This window comes from Leptonychotes weddellii, chromosome 4 (assembly GCF_054177405.1).
Source record: "Leptonychotes weddellii isolate Sample4059 chromosome 4, ASM5417740v2, whole genome shotgun sequence".
In the NCBI taxonomy this organism is placed as follows: Eukaryota; Metazoa; Chordata; class Mammalia; order Carnivora; family Phocidae; genus Leptonychotes; species Leptonychotes weddellii.
Window position 1 is genome coordinate 3,967,259 of NC_138372.1, and position 22,930 is coordinate 3,990,188.

The 22,930-nt window shown below is 47.0% G+C and overlaps 1 protein-coding gene across 2 annotated transcripts; it reads right to left on the reverse strand.

Annotated features, from left to right (window-relative positions):
* Positions 1–1,070: 1,070 nt before the first annotated feature.
* NOL9 (nucleolar protein 9) lies at positions 1,071–21,798 on the reverse strand. Of its 2 annotated transcripts, none has more exons than XM_081817417.1 (12): positions 21,425–21,798; positions 20,289–20,508; positions 19,708–19,835; positions 17,316–17,451; positions 17,097–17,190; positions 16,433–16,530; positions 10,946–11,107; positions 10,444–10,741; positions 9,059–9,170; positions 6,312–6,489; positions 4,916–5,049; positions 1,071–4,265 (listed from the first exon to the last, which is right to left on the reverse strand). In XM_081817417.1, exons 1-12 carry the CDS (start codon positions 21,779–21,781, stop codon positions 4,116–4,118), a joined length of 2,067 nt encoding a protein of 688 aa, XP_081673543.1. In that variant the 5' UTR covers positions 21,782–21,798; the 3' UTR covers positions 1,071–4,115. The 2 variants fall into 2 exon arrangements, with proteins under 2 accessions (XP_081673543.1, XP_081673542.1); XM_081817416.1 differs by having other exon boundaries at positions 17,097–17,193.
* Positions 21,799–22,930: the final 1,132 nt, after the last annotated feature.

The window sequence follows — 22,930 nt, forward strand, 5'->3', positions numbered from 1 at the left end:
AGCTCCCCGAGGCTGGCCTCCTTGCCAGTTTGGTGGCTTCTCCCTGCCCGAAAGACATTCACAGCCCAGAGACCTTCCAAGCCACAGTCCGCTGAGCACCAGGGCGGAGGCATCAGGGCCCATCGCCATGGCAACCCTTGGCTTCCCAGGCCGGCCCAACCCATTGTCTGCCTGGCAGCTGGGCTCAGTTGTTTGCTGACTCCCAAGACTTTGCTTACTCAGCTCCCAGCATTCCCAGATGGACCTGCTGCCCCTCGCCTCCAAGTGGGTTTTTCGGACTGCCCTCCAGCCACCCTCTGCCCCACTCTTCCCCTGGCCAAGCCTTGGAAATCTTTCCACTTAGCAAAGCGTTTCTGAAGAGGCCCCTTACAGGACAGGCGGCCCCTGTATTTATTTTAGCCGCCGCTCAGGCTCGGCTGGTCGGCCAAGGCTCGCTCCCTCCGCCAGGCCAGCGCGGGGAGAGTGAGGACGGGGCTGCTGAGCACGCACTTGCTGAGGCAGCGACAGGCACAGGCCCCAGGCTGGTTCTCCTCTTTTAATTCGAACTTCTCCGACAGCAAAACTCTTCTTTCTAACACACTCTCAAAGATGGTACAGAAAAGACAACGCATTTTCTCTTAACTTACATCCTTGGACCCAAAATTAAACTCCCACCGCACTCAGCACTGAAATGGAGGGGCGCCTGGGTGGCTCAGTCAGTTGAGCGTCCGACACTTGGTTTTGGCTCAGGTCATGATCTTGGAGTTGTGGGATGACTCTTGTGTCGGGCTCCATGCTCAGCGGGGAGCCTGCTTGAGGATTCTCTCTCTCCCCCTCTGCCTCTCCCCCCATTCACGCTCACAGTCTCCCCCCCTCCAAAGTAATAAATAAATCTTTAAAAAAAAGTACTGAAATGGAAAAGGGCACAGGCATTTGCTGAGGTTTCCTGTCTTCCCCGCTCTGGCACCCAGATTCCACCTTCCAATGCTTTATTTTCCCCAAAGTTTTTGCCATAATTTCTCCTAAGTGTTTAAATAACTTCCTGGAATAAAATGGTCTATCTATATATGTAACAAAATTACACAATTAAATTCATGTTCTCAAAAATATTTAATGATATAGAAGTTCACGAGTTAAGTGAAAAGAGCAGGATTAAAAAACCACACATGCGGCAGGGCACCGATTTTATAGCGCACACACACACACACACACACCACTCAGAGCAACACCAGACAAAACCGTGTCACGTCAAGAACAGTGATTACCTACGTGGCGGCGACTGAAAGTCACTTTCTACACGTGCGAACTGTTCGTACAACTTTAAAAGCAGTTACGCGGGGGTTTCTGAAGAACTGCCAGGAACGGGGACTAACGGCAGACCCGGAACCGACCCCCCAGAGCTCTGACAACAGCACACTGGGCTGGAAAATGCCTGAAGGGAACCGTGCCCAGAGACAGGATGGGAAAGACGGCTGTGGATTTAAACGTTTAGTTTCTTCTTCATCCCAATGTGACTGTGAGGAATACAATCTTCGTCCCTGCCTTCTCAGGATACTGCCCGCCACGTACAGACAAGCCTCGTGTACCCCCCACCAGGCGCCCCGAGGAACAGCCACCAGCCCATCTTGAAGACGCCAACAGGCTGAGGTTGAGTGTCTCCCGCAAAGTCACATGGCTGGCCAGGGCCCCTCAGGATTCCAACTCAGAGCTCTAATATCAAAGCCTACTGCCTTAATCACTATATTGCCACATCCAAACCTGAGGGATAAAACTACCAATTAGACAATTAAAACAAAAAAACACCACTATCTGGCACAAGGAAAGGAACCTGGGCCTGCATCTCAAGGCACTCAAGCCCCACGGGGCAGAAATCCCAGGTGTGGCATGGAGGCAGCCACCCGTCCCAGGGGTCCCGGCCCAGGCCTCTCCCAGACCGACTTCTCAGACAGTGACGGCACCTGAAGGGCCCGCTCAACCATCCTTCTCCCCTTTCTCGTTTCCAGGCCGTGCTTTCGAGGGTCTGCCACTTCCTGCCCCCAGGCCCAACAGAGGACAGCTGGGAACTGACCTTTGTTTACAAACTAAAACCCCAGAATCCAAGAATCTTGTCATTTATTTTCACATCTATCTTTCCTATAAAGGAATCTCTTCTAAAGAACTGGCTTTAAAGAACCACAAAATCAGCAACTAGGGTTTCAAGTTCTAAGTCATGTTATTTCTTTTTCTTAAAATAAGCATGGGCTACTTTGGAAATCACACACACACACCACACACACACACACCACACACACACACACACACACACACACGAGATTGAGTTTTTGTTAAGAATAACTCAAGTGTAGAACTTACCACCATATTCTGAACCAAAGGATGATAGGAATGACAAAAAGCCCCAGCTGCTGATGTCGACAATCACAGGGACAGACATCCAGGGTGGATGGCACGGCTGCGGGTCTGACCAGGGCCCCTGAGCTGGCTACAGAGCCAAGTCTCCAGGATGCCTGAGCCCTCAGGAAATCCCAGGCAGGCTCCCAGGCACGCCTGCCCCCCGCCCTCCAGACCAGCGGCTGGCAGCTCCCTCTAGTGGCAATGCCTGCCTCCTCCACATGCATGGCCCTCAAGAGAGCAGGACATCAGGCCCAAGGCAAGCCTGCATGGAACGGAATGCTGGGGCACTGCTTTCATTCCTCCTGAGACCTGCCGCCCGGGACCTAGACTGAGTATCGCTGATGATGGCAGATTGTGAAAATTCTTGGCAAGACCAAGACAGAAAACATGCACAAGGTAAATTTAGATATAAATAAGACACAACGAAGTTAGACCTTGAACAGTCTCTAGGGAATCAAAACCAACCCTGGGGGGTGGCAGAGTTCCAGGGAGGACGTGCAAGCGTGGGTCTGAGATGCCGAGGGGCCACCAGAAGAATCAGGACAAAAACCGACAGTTTAAATGAACAGAGACGTTAAAACCCACATCCGAATAACCAGCCTTCCACATAATCTGTAGGAAGCTGAATCCACGAGTTTGAAATGATACCTCAGTAAGACTCTCACAGATTTAAACGCACAAATGACGTGACCCCACCTGATATCCTTGGTTACCAAAATCACTTCTGACCCTGGAGGATCAAGAATTGTGACAACCAGGGAGAAGACAAACAATGGGTTTCCATCATTTCCCCCAAAGCCATCCGGAAGAACAGCATCATCACTGGCCTCCTGTCCCCCCTTGGAGAAAGCCCTAAATGGCAGACTCATCTGCAGGTACAAGTTCTGGTCCAGCCATAAAAGGCAAGATGGGGCTTTCCAGGCGTTGCTCTGCTGGTCCTTCTTCCAAACAGCCTGGTGTCCAGTGCTGCCCACAGCGTGTCCTTGGTCTCAGGTGAGAAGTCAATTAGGACAGAGCTCATTCTAAAGAGACCACAGGAAAGGTTTCCTGGATTTGAGAGCAATTCTTTCAGCATAAAGTCATCAGATGGAAAAAAACCCAAAAAAACGAATGGCTCTTGAGTCCAAACGTTTTATCTATGAAACCTTGATTACACTGAATAGACCGAACGTGATCTTTGAACACTGGACCATGGGAATGAAAGTGTGTGTGGACGGCATCAGATAAGCAAGGAATGAGCATGACCCCCAGCAGTGACTGACCACAGGCAGACCCTGCTGCTGGGACCTCCTGCCTGTCTGTCATCGATGGGCGAGGACCAGGGGAGCCCCCACACCCTGTTATGCTCGCAAGCCCGCTGGCCAGCCCTCCTTCCTCTTTGGTAGATTTTTGTGGCCCCAGTTTCCCTATTTTTATTCAGATTCCAACAACCAGGTCTTTGAAGAGCTTTGTGAGGAATCAACAGTGTTCTCTCTGTTTTAATGGTGTACAAACTTCTCCCTGAAGCTTTAATCCTTTAGAAAATAAAACAGTAAGTATGAAGAAGCATACAGAACACTAGGGCAAAACTCTAGGTCATGGAGCTTTCAAAAGAGTTCAACTGACTCTAGATCCACGAGTTACACAAGAAACACTGTTTGCAACGTAAGTGCATCATTCCCTGCCATCGCCATCAGTCTGACTTCAGGCTGGAGACGGAGTCCAGTTTTTCGGTAAAAGCTCCTTCCCTTACTATGACGTCAGTATCAGTTTATCTTTCGATAGAGTTTGGGTTTTGGGTGTACTTTCTCTTCACGTGTCTCCTCGGTTTCTCTTGCTCCAATTTTCTCTGATGCTCCAGGAAGTTTAAAGTTATAATCTGTGGTGATGTAAGGTATTGTCCCTTCGAGCCCATGCTGAAACAGAAACATGAAGAGAACATATGGAAACACCCCAAATCCTGCCAATTAGAGTTTGCAGCATTTCATTTCTTCCCCAGAAAATACTGTGAAAAGGGAGAGTCTGAGTGAGGTCCTTGCACTCCTAAGACCTCTGGTCCCCCTTCCTGCAGAGGGTCCACTTGACCCAACGGCCCAGGTACAAAGGTGACTGCCGCCCTTCTGTCCAATTCAGCTGCACAAACACATCGACCAGCACAAGAGTGTGAGGGGGAGGCGTGGCTGCGCCTCTCTCTCGAACAAGTTAAGCAGCTAAGAGGGGAGAACATCCACTGCCTCCCCACGCCACCACACAGATGTCCTCAGCCAACATGACCTTCCCCGTGACCTTCTCACAGGTGCACCCACAGACCGGCGTCAGGAAGGAGTCATCCTGGGGAGACCACCTCTGTTCTCCCCTCCCATAACCTACTTCTGGGATAATGGCTCTACCACGGGGCTCCTGGCCACGAATGATGGCAATTCATGGCCATGGGCCTCTGAGGCCACCCAGACACTCCATTTGCCGCGTTCAGCCTCTCCAACAAAGTGTGGAGTTCCCGCACAATAACCTGTCCCCATGACACTCTCTGGTTACCCCCAGGGCTGCCCCTGGAAGTGGCACTCACTTGGCTCTTGAAGACACACTGTGGAATGGAAATGGCTCCGACCAGCAGACAATTCACATTTCTTAGCTCCTCCGGGGGCACAGGAGTGAGGATGTGGTAAAGCCTCTTCTCCATGTCGATCCCTCTACAAATTCCTTGAAGACACAAAACACACACAAATAATCCTTTCTGGAAGATATACCTCCCTACCACTGAGAATTGTAGAATGGCTTTTAAAATAAGAATTTCAATTTCAACTGTGTTTTGCTTTGAAAATATAAAGTTTCAAGAGATGGGAGAATTTGACTACTCTTGGTCAAGACTCCTCAAATCTCCCATCTCTTGGAACCCTTCCCCTTGTTCAGCCGTGAGCAACCAAAGTGGCCAAAGTCCTAGACTGTCTCAAGTAAGGCACACCCAGGCCAGGAAGAAAAGCCACTGTGAGGAACACGTGAACGACTCAATCCTTCCCCGTCCTCAACTCCTTCTTCACGGTCTGTACCAGGTGACACAGTTTCTGAAGTAGTATTGTCTAACTCAGAAACGTGTATTTGATTACCTAAGAGTTTTGCTAATTTTCGGTTACATAGGTCCAGCACCCTTCCAGAAACATACCCTGACATTTATTGACCTCAGTGAGCCAGGGGGACAATCACGTGAGGTAGGCTTGGCGAAGGAGGAAGGGCCTAAACACGGCCAGGCCAATGGTCCTGGGCCTGAGTGATGGGGGCACCAGAACGTGACATACATCTGTCCTCAGATCACCCAAAGGTGCCAAGCCCAGCACAGAAACGGTGGCTCTGACTGGCAGAGTAAGAAGAGATGAGACAGAGAAATCAGACAGGTTTCAGAAACAAGCTACCACCCCTGCTAGGGGGTTGGATGTGTCGAATGAAGGCAAGGGGGTGCCAAGGTAGACCCAAAGGTCTGGCGTGAACACCAGAGTGAATCTTCCAAGGACTCCTCACAGGCCTGGGAACAGGAGATGGTGCAGGGTGGAGGGGATTTGGGGAGAAAATTAGGACCTCAGTCTTGGACCTAAGTCTCAGATGCCGGTGAGATACCCAAGTGGAGAAGCGAGCTGGGCTTGGAGTTCAGACACACAGTCGTGCTATAGAGATCCTGTGGGAAGTCAGCCTAAAGATGGATGGAGGGCCCTAGCAGAGGGACAGATGGCCTAGGGAAAACATGTCAAGTGACAAGAAGGCCATGACCAGGCCCTTAGGAATCTTGGCAGGAGAAGCAGAGAAAATGCTGCTTCTTTCCTGCCCACCAGCCCCCAGGCACACTGTCTAGAAGCCAGAGACACTCTGACCACTCCAGCCGAGAGACAGATCCAAGGTCAAGACCAGCCACATACAGTTGGAGAAGGGGATTGATTTCAGTAAGTATATAGACATGTTTTACTTTCACTCACCAAACCCCAAACAATCACAGATTGGAGTCTGGGCGAGTAGGATGGGACCATTTGCGTATCCTCTGACATCATCCAGGATCTTGCAAAGACCAACCCAGCTGGCATTCACAGCGTATAATATATGGGTAGGAGCGACATCAGCATGAATAATCCGGAGTGCAACCGCATTGAAAGGGACCTGGAAAATAAATGTGCACCTCCCTCTATTAATTCTACTGGAAAGGCTACTTTTAATTTTTACAAGTTGACTAGGCAGGTATCTGAGGTTATATTGGCCAAACTGCCCACCAAAAAGTATCTGAACAGAAATGCTAACAAACACTGGTCAGTGTTTCACTACTTTAATACAGAGTACCTAAGAAATTCATACAAAGTTCTTCGCCAGCCAACACTTGCTAGAAATCCAAACTGATGCCTGGAACTTTCTTATCTAAAGAGACACATTAAGACACAAATCTGAAGATATCCTAAATGCGTTAAAGTCAGGGGGGACTGAGAAAACCCCACTCGCTGAGAGGTCTCCTAATGTCAGAAAGCAAATCTCCATTCAGTGGAAAAAAACCTCCATCTATTCTCTATGTAACATACTGAATTAAGAAAAATGGATTGAACTCCAGGAGCACAAGATAAATACAGTGGAGCCTTGAACAACACAGGGGCTAGAGGCACTGACCCCCCACCCCATGCAGTCAAAGATCAACAAATAACTTCTGGCCACACCCCCCCCCAAAAAAACTTAACTACTAAGAGCCTCCTGTTGATCAGAAGCTTTCCCAATAACATAACAGTCGATTAACACATACTTTGTGTGTTGAGTGTATCATATAGTATATTCTCACGATAAAGTGGGCTGGAGAAAAAAATGTTATTTAAAAAATTACAGGGAAGAATACATTTACAACACTGGACTGACTGTATTTATCAAGAAAAACCCTGCATATAAGTGGACCCGTGCAATTGAAACTGGTGTTGTTTAAAGGTCAATTGTAACTACCTTTAACGTGTGACTCTCTGGGTAATTCCCGATTTGTAAAGTACAAAAGTATTTTGTTATACTGTTTAGATTCCAAAACCAAATTTGAAATAGCAAAAGGCAGATGCAATTACTGGTAGATAAGCTTCAAGTTCCATTGTAGAGCATCTCTGAGTAAATGACCCCATTGACCAAAAGTTCATTCAACTAACTGCCTGAGATTCTCCAGGAGATATCTCACCATCAGGCCTGGGAGACACGTCCTCGTTGGCCAGCCCCACTGCTCCTGCCTCAGGAGTGCCTCTGGAGTATGACCGCAGGCCAGGGTCTCCACCTGCCTGTGCCCGTCGCCAAAGCTGTAAACAGGGAATGAAAGAGCCTCTCTCTCACTGGGCTGCCACGAATCCATCGAGCTGTTCCATCTCAAGTGCTTAGCAGAATGCCCAGCACACAGGGAGTGCTTAGTATGGACAGCAGAGGGTGAATACTCTGGGCTCCAGTCCCAGCCCAAACTTTTACTAGCCACCTCGGGCAAGCTGACTCAGTGTCCCTGACCTCAGTTCTAGCATCTGTAAAATGGGGTAATAACAAAGCCATTGTGAGTAAAGAAGTTAACAGGCTTAGAACTGAGCACAGCAGAGGGTAAGCATTTAGGAAATGCCACCTATTGCTATTTTAATCTTTTGTCATCTGGAATTCTAATATCATGGTGGTTTCTTCCCAAAATAATTTTAAGGAGCTAGGATTCCAAAATGCAAATACTCTGGTGCTAGAATCCATCTTTTTTTTTTTAAAGATTTTATTTAGGGGCACCTGGGTGGCTCAGTCGTTAAGCATCTGCCTTCGGTTCGGGTCATGATCCTGGGGTCCTGGGATCGAGCCCCGCATCGGGCTCTCTGCTCAGCGGGGAGCCTGCTTCTCCCTCTCCCGCTCCCCCTGCTTGTGTTCCCTCTGTGTCTATCTCTGTCAAATAAATAAGTAAAATCTTAAAAAAAAAAAAGATTTTATTTATTTGAGAGAGAAAGAGTGAGAGAGCACAAGCAGGGGGAGCGGAAGAAGCAGGTTCCCTGCTGAGCAGGGAGCCTGATGCGGGGTGCAATCCCAGGACCGTGGGACCATGACTTGAGCCGAAGGCAGACGCTTAACCAACTGAGCCACCCAGGGGCCCCTAGAATCCACTTTTGACAATAATATGAAATGCTTTCAAGAGTGGTTTCCGGGGGGGCGCAATCGGTTAAGTGTCTGACTCTTGATCTCAACTCAGGTCATGATCTCAGGGTCGTGAATTCAAGCCCGGCATTGGGTTTCCACGCTGGTCATGGAGACTACATTTTAAAAAAATAACGACAACAAAAAAGAGTGGTCCCCAGATGCCAGGAACCACTGCGAACACTCACTGAGCCCATACAACCATCCTCTGAGGTCTGGCACAGCCTCCTTTCTCCAGGTAAGACATGGACTCACACACAGCTAAACAATGGGAGCGCTGGAGCTCGACTGCCCGGTGCCACCTCTGGGGTCAGGCAGAACATTCTTAATAACCAGCACGGAGCACAGTTGTGCCCAACGCAGGACAGCAGCTAGGAGCATGGACTCTCGAACTAGATTACTCGACCTCCCATCTGTAAACTGAGGCAGCTACAGAACCTATGCCCCAGGGCCGTTCTAAGGATAAGACGAGCGAAGCATCATAAAGTGGCTGGAGAACACACACAGGAAGCCCCACGAGGGCTCGTTACATCCACAGAGAATCCCTCATCCAAGGTGAGGTTACCTGATAGGGTGTGAGACCGTGTAAAGGACAAAGTGGTTTTGGCACTGGAGGCTGCAGCTGGCCGAGGTAACCTAGTACCGCCAAATCTCGAAGAACTTTGTTATGCGACTCTCTGCAAAGTAAATCAGAATGAAGTAAATAGAGATTTAACCTCAGAAACAGAGTCCATTGGTCATTACACAGGTTACGTGTACAGAGATCACACATTCCCACCTTAACATCTGCAGACCCCTTCTATAAACCCACTGGAGAAACATGACATGTAAAGACTCTCCTTCAATAAAAGCTCTTGGCAACCAGAGCTGAAGGCCACCTCTGGATACGGGTCTTCCTCAATTTACAGTGGAGTTCCATCTTCATTCACCCACAAAAAGGGGAAAATATCAGACGTCGAAAATGCCTTTAAGACACCTCGCCTACCAGGGGCGCCTGGATGGCTCAGTCGTTGAGTGTCTGCCTTCAGCTGAGGTCATGATCCCAGAGTCCTGGGATCCCTGCTCAGCAGGAAGCCTGCTTCTCCTTTCCCACTCCCCCTGTTTGTGTTCCCTCTCTCGCTGTGTCTCTCTGTCAAACTAAAAAAAAAAAAAAGAAAGAAAAAAGACACCTTGCCTACGGCACGTCACAGCTTAGCCTCGCCTACTTTAAACGTGCTCAGGACATTCACATTAGCCTCCAGCCCGGCAGAATCACCTAACACAGAGCCTACGTTGTATGGGCGCAGATTGGCATCTGTACCCACGGCTCACCCTCCGGGCTGACCCGAAGCCCAGCACTAGGACAGAGGGTCATACAGCATCGTGCGTGCCCAGGAAAAGACCAAAATTCAAAGTACAGTTTCTACCGAACGTGTATTGCTTTAATACCAACGTAAAGTGGGAAAATTGAAAGTCACACCATCTTAAGTCAGAGGTTGTCTGTGTTTCCATTGGGACAGTAACAGCTCAGAAAAGAACAGATTCGGGTGCCTGGGTGGCTCAGTTGGTTAAGCGACTGCCTTCGGCTCAGGTCATGATCCTGGAGTCCCGGGATCGAGTCCCGCATCGGACTCCCTGCTGGGCAGGGAGTCTGCTTCTCCCTCTGACCCTCCTCCCTCTCATGCTCTCTCTCATTCTCTCTGTCTCAAATAAATAAATAAAATCTTTAAAAAAAAAAAAAGAAAAGAAAAGAACAGATTCTCCTTCATGAACATAGGGCTGTGAGACAGATTCAAAAACTTGTGGAAGCTAGAACTAATGATGTAATGTATGGGGATTAACATAAGAATAAAAAAAAAAAGGAAAAAAAAAAAAAACTTGTGGAAGACTTATTCCTCTTAAGGAATTGAGGGCAGAAGGCCTTGTTGAACTGAACAGAACTTCATTCTCCAGCCATGACAGTTTAATTACCTGTTTCTCGGAGTTTTCCTAAACGCAAAGTCCGACTGGACGCATATCAGCTTATGTCCAGTGAACACAACTGGACTCTCCTTTTCTTCGTCAGCAAATTCCAAACTCTCTGTAAACTCTGCCAGTTGGAAACCTCTGTCTCTGACTCTGGACTTGCTCTTGGTGTACAGGCCGTCCATATCGTCCACATAGTCAGGGGTCAGGTTCGGCATGTATTTACTCCGGCCAGAACTGAACTGTACGACGTGGCTGGGAGACAGCAACCGGATGAGATCGATGAGAAGCAAAAGCCCTTTGTCTGTGAGGAGGAGGACACGGGCAGTTGGTGCGCGACTAAAATAGTGACACACTCCTATAAGAACATGGCACAGCTGTTCTGAGACAAAGAAAGGATCCCGAAGAAGAAATCTCCTAAAAACTGGGCTCCAGCTTTACTGCCTGAAGCCAAAAGCTTATTCACACGGCCCCACCTTTCCGGCCAGATGTGCCTTCCCAGGCTTACCTGACACCCAGCCCATCGTGTTGACGATGAGAGGGGACTCTTTCTTGTAGGAGCTGAACACATACTTTATTATCTCAATATAATTTTCATAGTTGTTTTTACAAGAAGGTTTCCCATAATATACCATTTTCTGTGGTGTCCTCTGGTGGGTGAAAGGTGGTCCTAGGAAGATAAAGGTAAGAGTTTGAATCTGTGATTATTTAAAAGGAGGTGAGGGTTTTTCTCCAGCCATCACCAGTGACAAAGATCCTTAGGAAATCAAAGACCATCCTACCAGACCATTCTACCACTAGGAATAGTTGTATCCCATTTTCAGAAATCTAAGCTTTCCGGGCATCTGGATGGCTCAGTCGGTTGAGTGTCTGCCTTCTGCTCAGGTCATGATCCCAGCGTCCTGGGATCGAGCCCCTCACTGGGCTTCCCTGCTCAGTGGGGAGTCTGCTTCTCCCTCTGCCTCGCTTCCCTGCTCATGCTCTCTCTCTCTTAAATAAATAAAATCTTAAAAAAAAAAAATCTAAGCTTTCAACTTCATACAAAGACATGCTCATTTTTATATATAGTTAATTCCAATTCTGTCCTAATATGACCATTCACTCAACAAACATTTCCTGAGCACATGTAACACTCTGAGCATTGTTCTAGATACTTAGGATACACCTGTGAACAAAGCAACACCCATCCTTATAGGGTTGACGTTCTGATGAAAGGACAAATAAGAACAATAATCACTTGCTGGAATCTAGCACTTACTATGTCCCATCTACTTCACATGTAGTCTCTGATGTTCATAAAAACCCTATGAGGTAGGTAGTGTTACTATCTGCATTTTTAACTTGACCAAGGTCACACAGCGAGTATCAGTTGGGCTTGAACTCAGGTGAGCCAATTCCAGGGCAGACGCTCCTAACTTGCAGCACCGGTCTGTCAAGCCTGAGCCAACTCCCCTCTCTGGTTGGGGCCGGGAACTCACTCAGCAGGCTGGTGACCAGGACCACATGCCAACAGTCGGCAGGGTGAGGGCCTTGGTTAATGTGGTTGGTGCAAGGCCACTGGGACAGGGCTGGCGAGGCTCCCCTCAAGGGTGGGGTACAGGGATTTGGGGCAGCCCACAGCTGAAGAAGTGGCCTGCACAGCAGAGGGATTGAACAAATACAAAGGCTCTGAGTAAATATGTAAATACATGGACAATAATCATAGCCACAGTTCTTATCATCAGAAATGAAACTTATAAATATGGGGGCACCTGGGTGGCTCAGTCGGTTAAGTGTCTGCCCTCGGCTCAGGTCATGATCCCAGAGTCCTGGGGTTGAGCCCTGCATCGGGATCCCTGCTCCGCGGGGAGCCTGCTTCTCCCTCTCCCTCTGCCTGCCACTCTGCCTATTTGTGCAATTTCTCTCTCTGTCAAATAAATAAATAAAATCTTAAAAAAAAAAAAAAAAGAAACTTATAAATATGGAAGGGGAAAGGCTAACTAGAATAAACCCGGGCTGTCAGACTGGAATCGGAATGATCGCAGTAAACTCGTGGCTCTTAATACACAGGGAACATACATACAAAGAGATATACATGCAATGTATATACACATACATATGCATATGCTCATACATACACACGTATGTGCATGTATGGGTCTAAGCATGCATATACTTCCTAGCTCTGTCCACTGAGGGGAGCCTACAGTCACACCCCAGAAAAAATAACACACTTCATTACAGGCAGAGTGGAAAACGCTGGCAAACACTTATCTTAACCAAATGATGAGAGTTAACCTCTCTGGTAACAGGGCAAACTGACAGCTTGTTGATATGATGCACTGAGAACACAGCACCACATCTCAATCAAACCACAGGGACATTCGATAAATGTACTCTTCCAAACTGCCAAGGTCATAAAAGATAAGAAAAGCTGGAGGGAATGCTCCAGACTGGAGAAGACTAAAGATCTGCAAATACACACTGGGCCCGGGCAGGTGGCTGGAGGACAGAAGAGGGAACAGTACCAGGGCCGAACTGCTACCGTGACTTGGTGGCTGCATTATGACTACGTATCATAATGCGTCTTTGTCTGGGGAAACACCTGTTGAAATATTAAGGTGTGAAAAAGGAAAAGAAAAGTAAATGGACTAGGGAAAATGTAAAAGAAAAGAAGGAACAGTGAAACCAGCTAGAAAGCAAAATCTAAACAAATAGTTTTGATAAAACTGTAAAAACAGTATGATTGTCCTACTTATTTTTGTCAAAAAGTCTATTAAATCCACAACGAATCCAGCAACCTCATCTATCATCTGCTTAAAAGTCAACTAAACAAAAATCACACAAGTATCCCGACAGACGCAGAAAAAGCACCTGACAAAGTCCAACACTTTCATGATATAAACGTTCCACACACTAGAAATAGAAGGCAGCTTCTTTAGCCTGACGATGGGGAACGACAAAAACCCACAAATGACAGCATACTTCTGGTGAAGAACATTCCCTCTAAGGTGAGGAACAAGAAAGGAATGTTTTCTTCTATTCAGCACTGTACTGAAGGTTCCAGCCTGAGAGCGCTAGGAGACAAGAAAAAGAAATCAAAGGCATCCAGACTGGAAAGGAAGAGTGAAACTATTTCTATTCACAGATGATCTTCTATCTAGAAAATCCAAAAATATCCACAAGAAACCTACTAGAGCTAATACAGGAATTCAGCAAAGTTGCAGGTTACACAGTCAATACACAAAATCATGTGTTTCTATACACTAATAGTGAACAATTTGTAAAAGAAATTAGGAAAGCAATTCCATTATGGTAGTAAGTGAAAGAATCCAACCCTTAGGAACTAATCTAAGCAAGTGAAAGACTTACACACTGAAAACCACAAAATATTGCTGGAAGAGGGGCGCCTGGGTGGCTCAGTAGGTTAAGTGTCTGCCTTCAGCTCGGTCATGATCCCAGGGTCCTTGGACTGGGTCCTGCATTGGGCTCCCTGCTCAATGGAGGGAGGCCTCTGCCTCCCTCTCTGTCTCTCATGAATAAATAAATAAAATCTTTAAAAAAGTTGCTGAAAGAAATTTAAAAAGACTTAAGAAACTGGAAAGACATCTTGTGTTCATGTATAGGAAGATTTATCATTATCGAGATGTCAATGTCACCCAAGGTGAGCTACACATTCAATCAATGCAATCCCTACCAAAATTCAACAGCCTTGGGGTGCCTGGGTGGCTCAGTTGTTAAGCGTCTGCCTTCGGCTCAGGTCATGATCCCAGGGTCCTGGGATCGAGCCCCACATCGGGCTCCCTGCTCGGCCAGGAGCCTGCTTCTCCCTCTCCCACTCCCTCTGCTTGTGTTCCCTCTCTCGCTCTCTCTCTCAAATAAATAAAATCTTTAAAAAAAAAAATTCAACAGCCTTTTTCGTAGAAATGGAAAAGCTGATCCTCAGATTCATACAGCATTGCAAGGGTACCAAATGGCCAAAACCATCTTGAAAAAGAATGAAGTTGGGAGGACTCACATTCCTCCATTAGCACAGAACTGGCATAAAAACAGATATACAAGCCAATGAAATAAAAGACAGGGCCCAGAAACAGGCCCTCATATGTATGATCAAATGCTTTTCCACAAAGGTGCCAAGACCATTCCACGGGGGAAAGGACAGTCTTCAACAAATAATTGGAAAACTAGACATCCACATGCAAAAAAATGATGTTGGATGCTTTCCCTATATCATATACAAAAATTAATTCAGAATGGACCAAAGACTTAAATGTAAGAGCTAAAACTTACAAAACTCCAAGAACATTAGAAAAAAATCTTTATGACATTGGACTTAGCAACTTTGTGGATATGACATCAAGGGAATGTCAACAAAAGAAAAAATAAACTGAAAAAAAAAAAAGGAAAGGAAACTGGATTTCATAAAAATTAAGAACTTTTGTGTATCAAAGGACACCATCAAGAAAATGGAAAGAAAACTTAAAAGATGGGAAAAAATGTTTGCAAATTGTTTATCTGATAAGAGATTAACACTCAGAACATACACAAAGAACTCCTAAAACTCAGTAACAATGCAATTCAAAAAATGGGCGAAGGACTTCACAGACATTTCTCCAAAGATCTACAAAAGGCCAACAAGCACAGGAACAGAGGCTCAACATCATCAGCCATCAGGGAAATGGCAAATCAAAGCCACAGTGAGTTATCAGTGCACACATGACAGGACGGCTGTGATCAAGATGACAAGACGTGGAGAAGTGAGAGCCCCTGCGGATGGGGATGCAAAATGCAGCCACTGTAAAAAACAGGCTGGTGGTTTCTCAAAAGGCTAAACACAGCATTACCACACGTCCCGGAAATTCCCCTCCAAGTGTCCATCTGAAAAAACTAAAAGCAGAGACCTGCACAGGCATTTGTATGCTGATGTTCAGAGTGGCACTATTCCCAGGAGCCAGGAAGTGGCAAGAATCCCACTGTCCATCAGCAGCTGAACGCGTCAACAAAACGTGATCCATGTATACAATGGAATGATTCTCACCCACAAAAAGGAAATAAATTTTGATTATCTGCTACAAAATGGACTATCTTAAAACACTTATGTCTGGAGGGTGCCAGGAATGGAGGAAATTAGGTGATGGGGATGAAGGAGGGCATTGTCATGATGAGCACTGGGTGATGCATGGAAGTGCTGAATCACAGTATTGTACATCTGAAACTAATATAACACTGTGTTAACTGGATTGAAATAAAAAACAAAAAAATAAGAAAAGAAGAAAAACCATTATGCTTAGTAAAAAAAACCCAAAACAGACACAAGAAGGACAAATAGTGTTTCCACTTACATGAGGTATGTGGAGTAGGCAAATTCATAGGGACAGAGACTAGGACAGAGGTTAGCAGGGGCTGGAAGGAGAGCAGGAGGGGGCAAATGTTCTCTAATGGGAACACCGTTTCAGTTCGGAATGATGAAAAAGTTTCGGATATAGGCAGTGGTGAAGGGTATAGCACACCGTGAATGCACTTAATGTCACTGAATTGTACACGTATCGACAGTTAAAACAGTAAATATCATGTTGTGCATATTTTACCATTAAAAAAAAAGGCAACATAGGACTTTGGTTTGGAGTCTGAACCAGAAAAAGTACATTAGTAGGATAACCAGTGAATTTTGAATAAAATCCATGGTTTGGCTAATACTTTCATGTCAATGCAATTTCTTGGTGTACATCATTATATGTTGTTGCTTTTTTTTTTACGATTCTATTTATTTATTTATTTATTTATTTATTTGACAGAGACAGTGAGAGAGAGAGAGCGCACAAGCAGGGGGAGCCGGAGAAGGAGAGGGAGAAGCAGGCTCTCCACTGAGCAGGGAGCCTGATGCGGGACTTGATCCCAGAGCTGCATGCTCCACCAACTGAGCCAGCCAGACGCCCCTTACATTTTTTTAGTTTTTTGTAAGATCATTATATTTCTTTTATAAAACCAAGACATCAAAGAAATGTGTAATACATACCTAGAACTGGCTCTGTAATATTAAGTAAAGAAATGCAACCTGGAGGCGTAAATTCTGTCTGTCCCAGATCACATTCCAAATAGTCAACGCAGGAAATACTGAAAATTTGAAAGGAATAAGGAAAATCTCAACTACCTTTACTCTGTCAAAAGAATAAATCAGATCTTACAGACTTTATGCAATACACAGGCACAATCCACCCTATGCAGCCTTTTAGGTAGAATGCTCCAAAGATGGCAATCAACATAAAAAAAAAGTAAAAAGAAAATGTGATGCAGGAATGGTCATAGTACCCATTTGTAATATGGATACAACTTTGTCTTTCCAACTTTGTCTTTCCTAAAATCTGATCTTTAAAACACAACAAAATTGCTCCCTACTCTGAAACTCTGGGTATGGACAAACACAGATTCTGACACCAGGTGACTCCTCTTGCACACTCACTGATAAGCACGGTCAGTTCACCCCGAGAGGCCGATGTGCCTCACTCCAAAACACAGCCTAACGGAGAGTGCCATCACTCCGCTGAGCTGCTTTGCATAGACTTGTAGATAATTTCTACTGAGAAGTCAAGAAGCATTCCCATCTAGTTTCTTAAATCAAAAATCCTATTTCATGACCCTAATCTAATAATGTATCTAAACAAAAACAAAAACACTCTTACCTATTTAACAACTGGTTAATGAGGTACCTATTAAATGTTGACTTTCCGACGTCCTGAGAGCCACAAACAAGAATGACAGGGCAGCCGTCTACTTCTTCTGGAGGCAAAACAAACATTGAAACCTCAAATTAGCCACCTTCGTTAGGGCTCTACCTGTAAATCGTGATCCTCTGAGGCCCTGGGGGATGAATGCTCCCTTTACCCCCAGGTATCACTCACCACAGGACACGGTGACCAACTCCTCCATGGCCGACAAGGCACTCTCTGTCAAACGAAGGCCGTTTTTCTTCTTCTCTCTTCTAATGCCAACAGACCTCAGGGCTAAATGTTCAGAGTTAATCTGGAAGGTTGGACTCTGAAATGAACAATTTAAGTTTTAAGAAAACATGAACACAAGTGCACATTTCTTCCTCCAGTTTTAAATCAGTAAGCCTCAAACAGTCGTGAGCTATGAAAGGTAGATCTGAGCCCACCCTCTCACCCCCACAGCCATCCCTTCAGTGAGTCTCATCAGCTGTTCCTTCAGTCGTCCGTACCTGTCCTCCTGGCTCACATGCACTTCCAAGCTGCCATCACCTCTGCAGGAGACCCCGAAGGAAAGGAAAACGTGTGCGAGTTTAAAAAGCGATTGCCACAAGAACAATTCAAAAGAGACCACAGCTGTTGAACAGGTTGGTGCTTCAGAACAAAATCAAGGCCGTCTCCAAAGACATAAAGTAAAAAGACAACGAACACATGCAGACCGGGCTGAAAGAACGTGGAAGTCAGGCCCACTAAGCCCTCAGGCGCTCTGCAGAAGTACCAGGAAGCCACCGACCAACCCAAGGAATGGAGGAGCAGGCCCTTGCTGCAGCTGGTGGGGCTCGAGGGAACAAGGCTTCCGTGGTGAAGAAGACCAATGAAGAGACCCATCCATGATCACCTCCTCATTCAATTCATCAACCCCAGGATAAAAACATCATAAAAGGAACAACAATCAGTCTGGTGTGTGACTTCCTATCAGCAACTCTAGATTTTAGAAAACAGTGGAGCAAGGCCTTCAAGGTTTTGAGGGAAAAAACTCTATACTTAGTGCTCAACTATCAATCATGGAGGCCAAAATAAGAATATCTTATAAAATGAGATTATATAAAGTTCACTATCTGTCTTGTATGAAAAAAGTAACTCTAGAACGTACAAAAACACAGTGGGGGAGGGAAGTTACCCAAGAAGGAGCATAAGGAATATAAAGAGTGGTGGTGAAGTCCCAGAAAAAAAAATAAAGCTAAAAATGAATGAAAAAAGTATTAACGTGTTTGGAACCTTCACTTGCAGGAGGCAAAGGCTTGGTGACACAGCTTTCCCATTTCCTTCTCCACGGCCCTCACCCAGCTACTGGCTCTGCACCAGACCTGTGCTCCTTGTCCAGCTCCTCTGAAGACTTCCTGATCACACACGCCTGGTTTTCTCCAACATCACTGACCCCTACTTCTCAGTCTCTACTGCTCCCTCATCCAGACCTCTTCTTGGTAGTGCTGAAGGGCCATGACTTTGAACCCCCTTGTTTTTCTGTATCAACTCCCTTGGTGTTATTATCCCACCTCTCAGCCTTTGGGCCATTCTGCTGAAATACCAACAGAATTCCAACATTCCAACGGAATGTCTAACAGGCAGGTCAAGGTGAACATTTAAATCTGCTCCTCCAGGGCGCCTGGGTGGCTCAGTCGTTAAGCGTCTGCCTTCGGCTCAGGTCATGATCCCAGGGTCCTGGGATTGAGCCCCGCTTCAGGCTCCCTGCTCGGCGGGAAGCCCGCTTCTCCCTCTCCCACTCCCCCTGCTTGTGTTCCCTCTTACGCTATGTCTCTGTCAAATAAATGAAATCTTAAAAAAAATAGTAAATAAATCTGCTCCTCCCACAGTGCCCCCATGTCAGTAACACCCTGCACCCAAAAGCATGTATTCCTTGGTTCTTCCCCACACCTCACATCCATAAGCCTGATAATCCTGCAGATCAGGCTCAATTTACGGCTCGTGGGGGACAATTATAGCAATAGAACTTGACTTTAAGAAATTAGTAACACAGTCAGCAAAAATTTGGAGGCAAGAAAGAGAGAGATGGGAGAAATTATAAGTACACTGAAGTATATTCATAGAGGAAATTTGTACTATCTCAAGTTAATAAATCAAGATAAAAAGATAACCATTTAAAAAATTCCAACAGGCGGGGCACCTGGTTGGCTCAGTCAGTAGAGCATGCAACTCTTGATCTTCGGGTCGTGAGTTCAAGCCCCACGCTGAGGGGTAGATTGTACTTAAAACTTAAAAAAAAAAAAAAAAAAAAAAAACTTTGGAAAAAACGTAAATAAATAAAGTAAAACTTCCAAAGGGCACTTAATCACCTGCAATATGAAAGGATGGCTTTCACTGGGGAATAAAACTAACGAGGAAGGGGAGACAATATTTTTCATGATACGTCTTTCTATGCTATTTTACTGTGCACACGTATGACACTGTGTACAACCTACAATGCAACAGACAGACTGATTTTCCAAGGGAGCATCCTACAGCCAGCTGACGTGTGACTGTTCTGGTGAAAATAATTAGCAAAACTCCGAATGAAAACTAGTCCTACCTCTTGTACAAAAACGTAAGATAAACCTGGATGGCTGACTAAGAAGTTCACAGTGGAGGTTTTCAGTTGTTCTAGCATCACAATGGAACATAGAGGAGAAAAATTCTTCATCAACCAACATCTGTCATCTGTAAAAAGAAAAATAAACTACCTTAGAAATAGTAACTCCATTAAATTCTACACCATTTAGGACTACCTTCTTTTCAGCTGAACTGTCAACTTTTTGAGACCAGGAATTATGTTCGAGAGCCTTCTTTAGGAAACCATACTGCATATCAGGAACACACCTGGCTGGAGAAGTCAATCCAAGTTTGCTTTTGCTACACAATAGCTAGCTGAGTGGTCTTAGGCCATTTTTCTCATCTGTAAAATGGTGAAAACAAGTTCCACTCAAGTTTCACTTTAAATAAACACAGAAAAGTGTGTAATGTCTAGGCAATAGGAAAGACCTAGAAATTGCAGCCTTATTATAGTACACCCTCAGTACTCTACCAAGGCCCCCTGACAGCCAAGTGTCTCCCATTCCTGGGTTTTCACTTTCCTCTTGCACTGGAGGAAAGTTATCCAGTTACTTTTCTTACCCCGATTAAGATGAGATCTGAGCAAAGCTCGGGCTTCCCTTTTCATCTCCTTCTTGCTTTTCTCAGGCATGGAATAATGAACTGCATTGATAGTCAATCGAGAGTGGGTGTAGGTAGAAAAGACATCTTGGGGAGGCTGGCCTTGGCTGATGGCAAAACCAAACACCTGCACTTGGCCATAGAGGCAAGTCACACGACAGATCCCACTAAAAGTAAAACCCTAGCAAGGAAGAACAAAGAAAGGAAAACATAACATTACAAATTCTGTTACTAGAAACTGAAATTTTCTAAACTTTTTTTTTTAAACTAAACTCTATGCCAGAGATGGGACTGGAAGTGACAAACTGAGATCAAGAGCAGCATGCTCCACCCACTGAGCCAGCCAGGCACCTCCCTTTTTTTTTTCTTTTTTAGTTTTCTAAACTCTTAATTGCTATTCACATATCGAAGGGGAGGGGATTTCCAAGCAACAATACATTGTACTAGGTGACCATCAGGTACTTAATACCTCTAACCTAATTTCATATCCCAGGACAGCTACAGAGATGGCTGGTGTATCCCGACACATGAAGAACAAGGGGGTCCCATGAACTGGGCTCTGCTGTTCTCACGGATCCCTATCTCTACCAAGGCCCCCTGCCAGCCAAGTGTCTCCCATTCCTGGGTTTTCACTTTCCTCTTGCACTGGAGGAAATCCAGTGCAAGCAAGGGAAGAGCAAAGGACCTGCAATTAGGCTGCCTGGATGTGAATACTAGCTCTGCCTCTACTGTGTACCTTTTAGTAAGTTACCTAAGCTATAGCTCAGTTTCTTCGTCCATAAATTTTCGGAAATAACGGTAATGACTCCATAGAGAGCTAAGAGTATTAAAAGTGTTCATAAACCTCAAACACTCAGAACATAGAGCCTGGCACTTTCTAAGCACCCAGTAAATGTGACCTTGTAGTATTATTTACTACTATTGAAGTCCCTCTCAGCTCTGAAGACCTAGAATCCCACAACAGGGTCCTAGTTACCCCTGCTCAGCACCACCGCCAGGAGGAATGCGCTCGACCTGCGGCCGGAGAATTGCAGATGGGGCAAGGTCTTCTCCCAGCCCGTAAGTCCCGGCGCTGCGGCTCCTCCGGCGGGACCCACCTGCTCGAGCGGCAGCAGCACCAACGCGCGGCCCGGGCCGGCCGGCCGCACCGGCGGGATGGGGAGGCTTGCGGGGCCACTCGGGGCGGGGGCTGCGGCCGGAGCCGGGCTCGGGGCCGCGGTCCTGGGCCTCCGGGTCGCCGCGCGCGGCACCAGGCAGCCGCTCTCCCGCCAGTCTGCGCCGGCTGCCTGGGCTTGCAGCAGCCGCCGCCGCAGGCGCCTCCGGCCGCACCAGCGCAGGGTCCCGAGCCGGCGGCGGGGCCGGCGGCTAAGAACGAGCTGTGTCCGAGTTTTGCGGACACGCAGCCACGTGGAGCGAAAAGGACCGCGCTTGAGCAGCAACTGCGAGTCCGCCATGCTGGCCACCGGCGCCAGCCGCGCGAAAATCTCGCGAGATCCACTCGCTCCGCCCCGCGGCCCGTCGAGAGGCTGAAAGAAGTGGCCTGGGTGCCGCGAGCGCCCTCTGCCAGCGGCTCCAGCAGCGCACCTGGGCCTCCCGCCGTCCCCTCCGAGGCTCCCGCCGGCCTGGGGGCTTCAGGGGCGGCAGCCTTGGCCACACCCCTCCGGGCCGTCACTCCGAGGGCTTCATTTACATTATGCAAAAGCCCCACCCCGGCCAGATACCCCGCTTTGAGTCCTGGGCCACCTCTCCGGAAATCCACTTGGAATTTTTCTCGCAGAAAAAGAACCAGGATTGGCAGTTTAAGCAAAACCTGTCTATTTGCATACTGTGTTTGCATGCAGTTGTCTTTGGGCTGAAGGGAGCCACCCTGGATAACAAGGCAAACCGACAATGATTCTCTCAAAATTTCAGGGTCCGAAAACTGAGGCTGGGAGGAGGTCAACTCAAAGCCATGTCTCATTTGGTAAACTGAGGCCCGGGTAAAAGGCTCCAAAACCCACAGCCCCTCCACATTCTGTCCCCCAAAGAAGCTGTGTCCCTGCCTCCTTCCTCTGACCATCATCCCCCAAATGCCAGAGCTCCCTTTCTTTCTTTTTCTTTCTTTCTTTAAGTAGACTCCGTGCCCAAGGTGGAGCCCAGCGTGGGGCTTTAACTCAAGACCCTGAGATCAAGACCTGCGCCAAGATCCAGATTCAGTTGTTTAACCCACTGAGCCAGCCAGGCGCCCCGGGGGCTCCCTTTCTGAGCCAGATGAAGCCACAGGCACCAGAGCAAGAACAGAAGCCACAACCATGCAGAGGAGGGGTCAGTGGCTGCCACCTGGTTTGCATGTGTGCCTTCCCCCTGCCCAGTTCCTGAGTAGGACCAGAGGCCCAGAAGGCCAAGGCAAGCAGCCAGGTTCCTACAACTGGGTTTCAGCCCCACCCCTGGCACAGGCATGAAGTTGGGAAGCATCTGGGCAGCTGCTGTCTATTCTATTTAAACAGCCAACCTGGGGCGCCTGGGTGGCTCAGTTGGTTGGGCGACTGCCTTCGGCTCAGGTCATGATCCTGGAGTCCCGGGATCGAGTCCCGCATCGGGCTCCCTGCTCGGCAGGGAGTCTG

Bases quoted from the DNA above. Each gene is read 5' to 3' on its own strand.
- NOL9 (XM_081817416.1), bottom strand. From the start codon at position 21,781: ATGGCGGACTCGCAGTTGCTGCTCAAGCGCGGTCCTTTTCGCTCCACG. The intron at 16,531-17,096 runs GTAAGAGTGTTT...TCAAATTTTCAG, and splicing joins ATTAACCAGTTGTTAAATAG to TATTTCCTGCGTTGACTATT. The intron at 6,490-9,058 runs GTAACCTCACCT...TTTATTTTCCAG, and splicing joins ACGGTCTCACACCCTATCAG to GTCCCTTTCAATGCGGTTGC.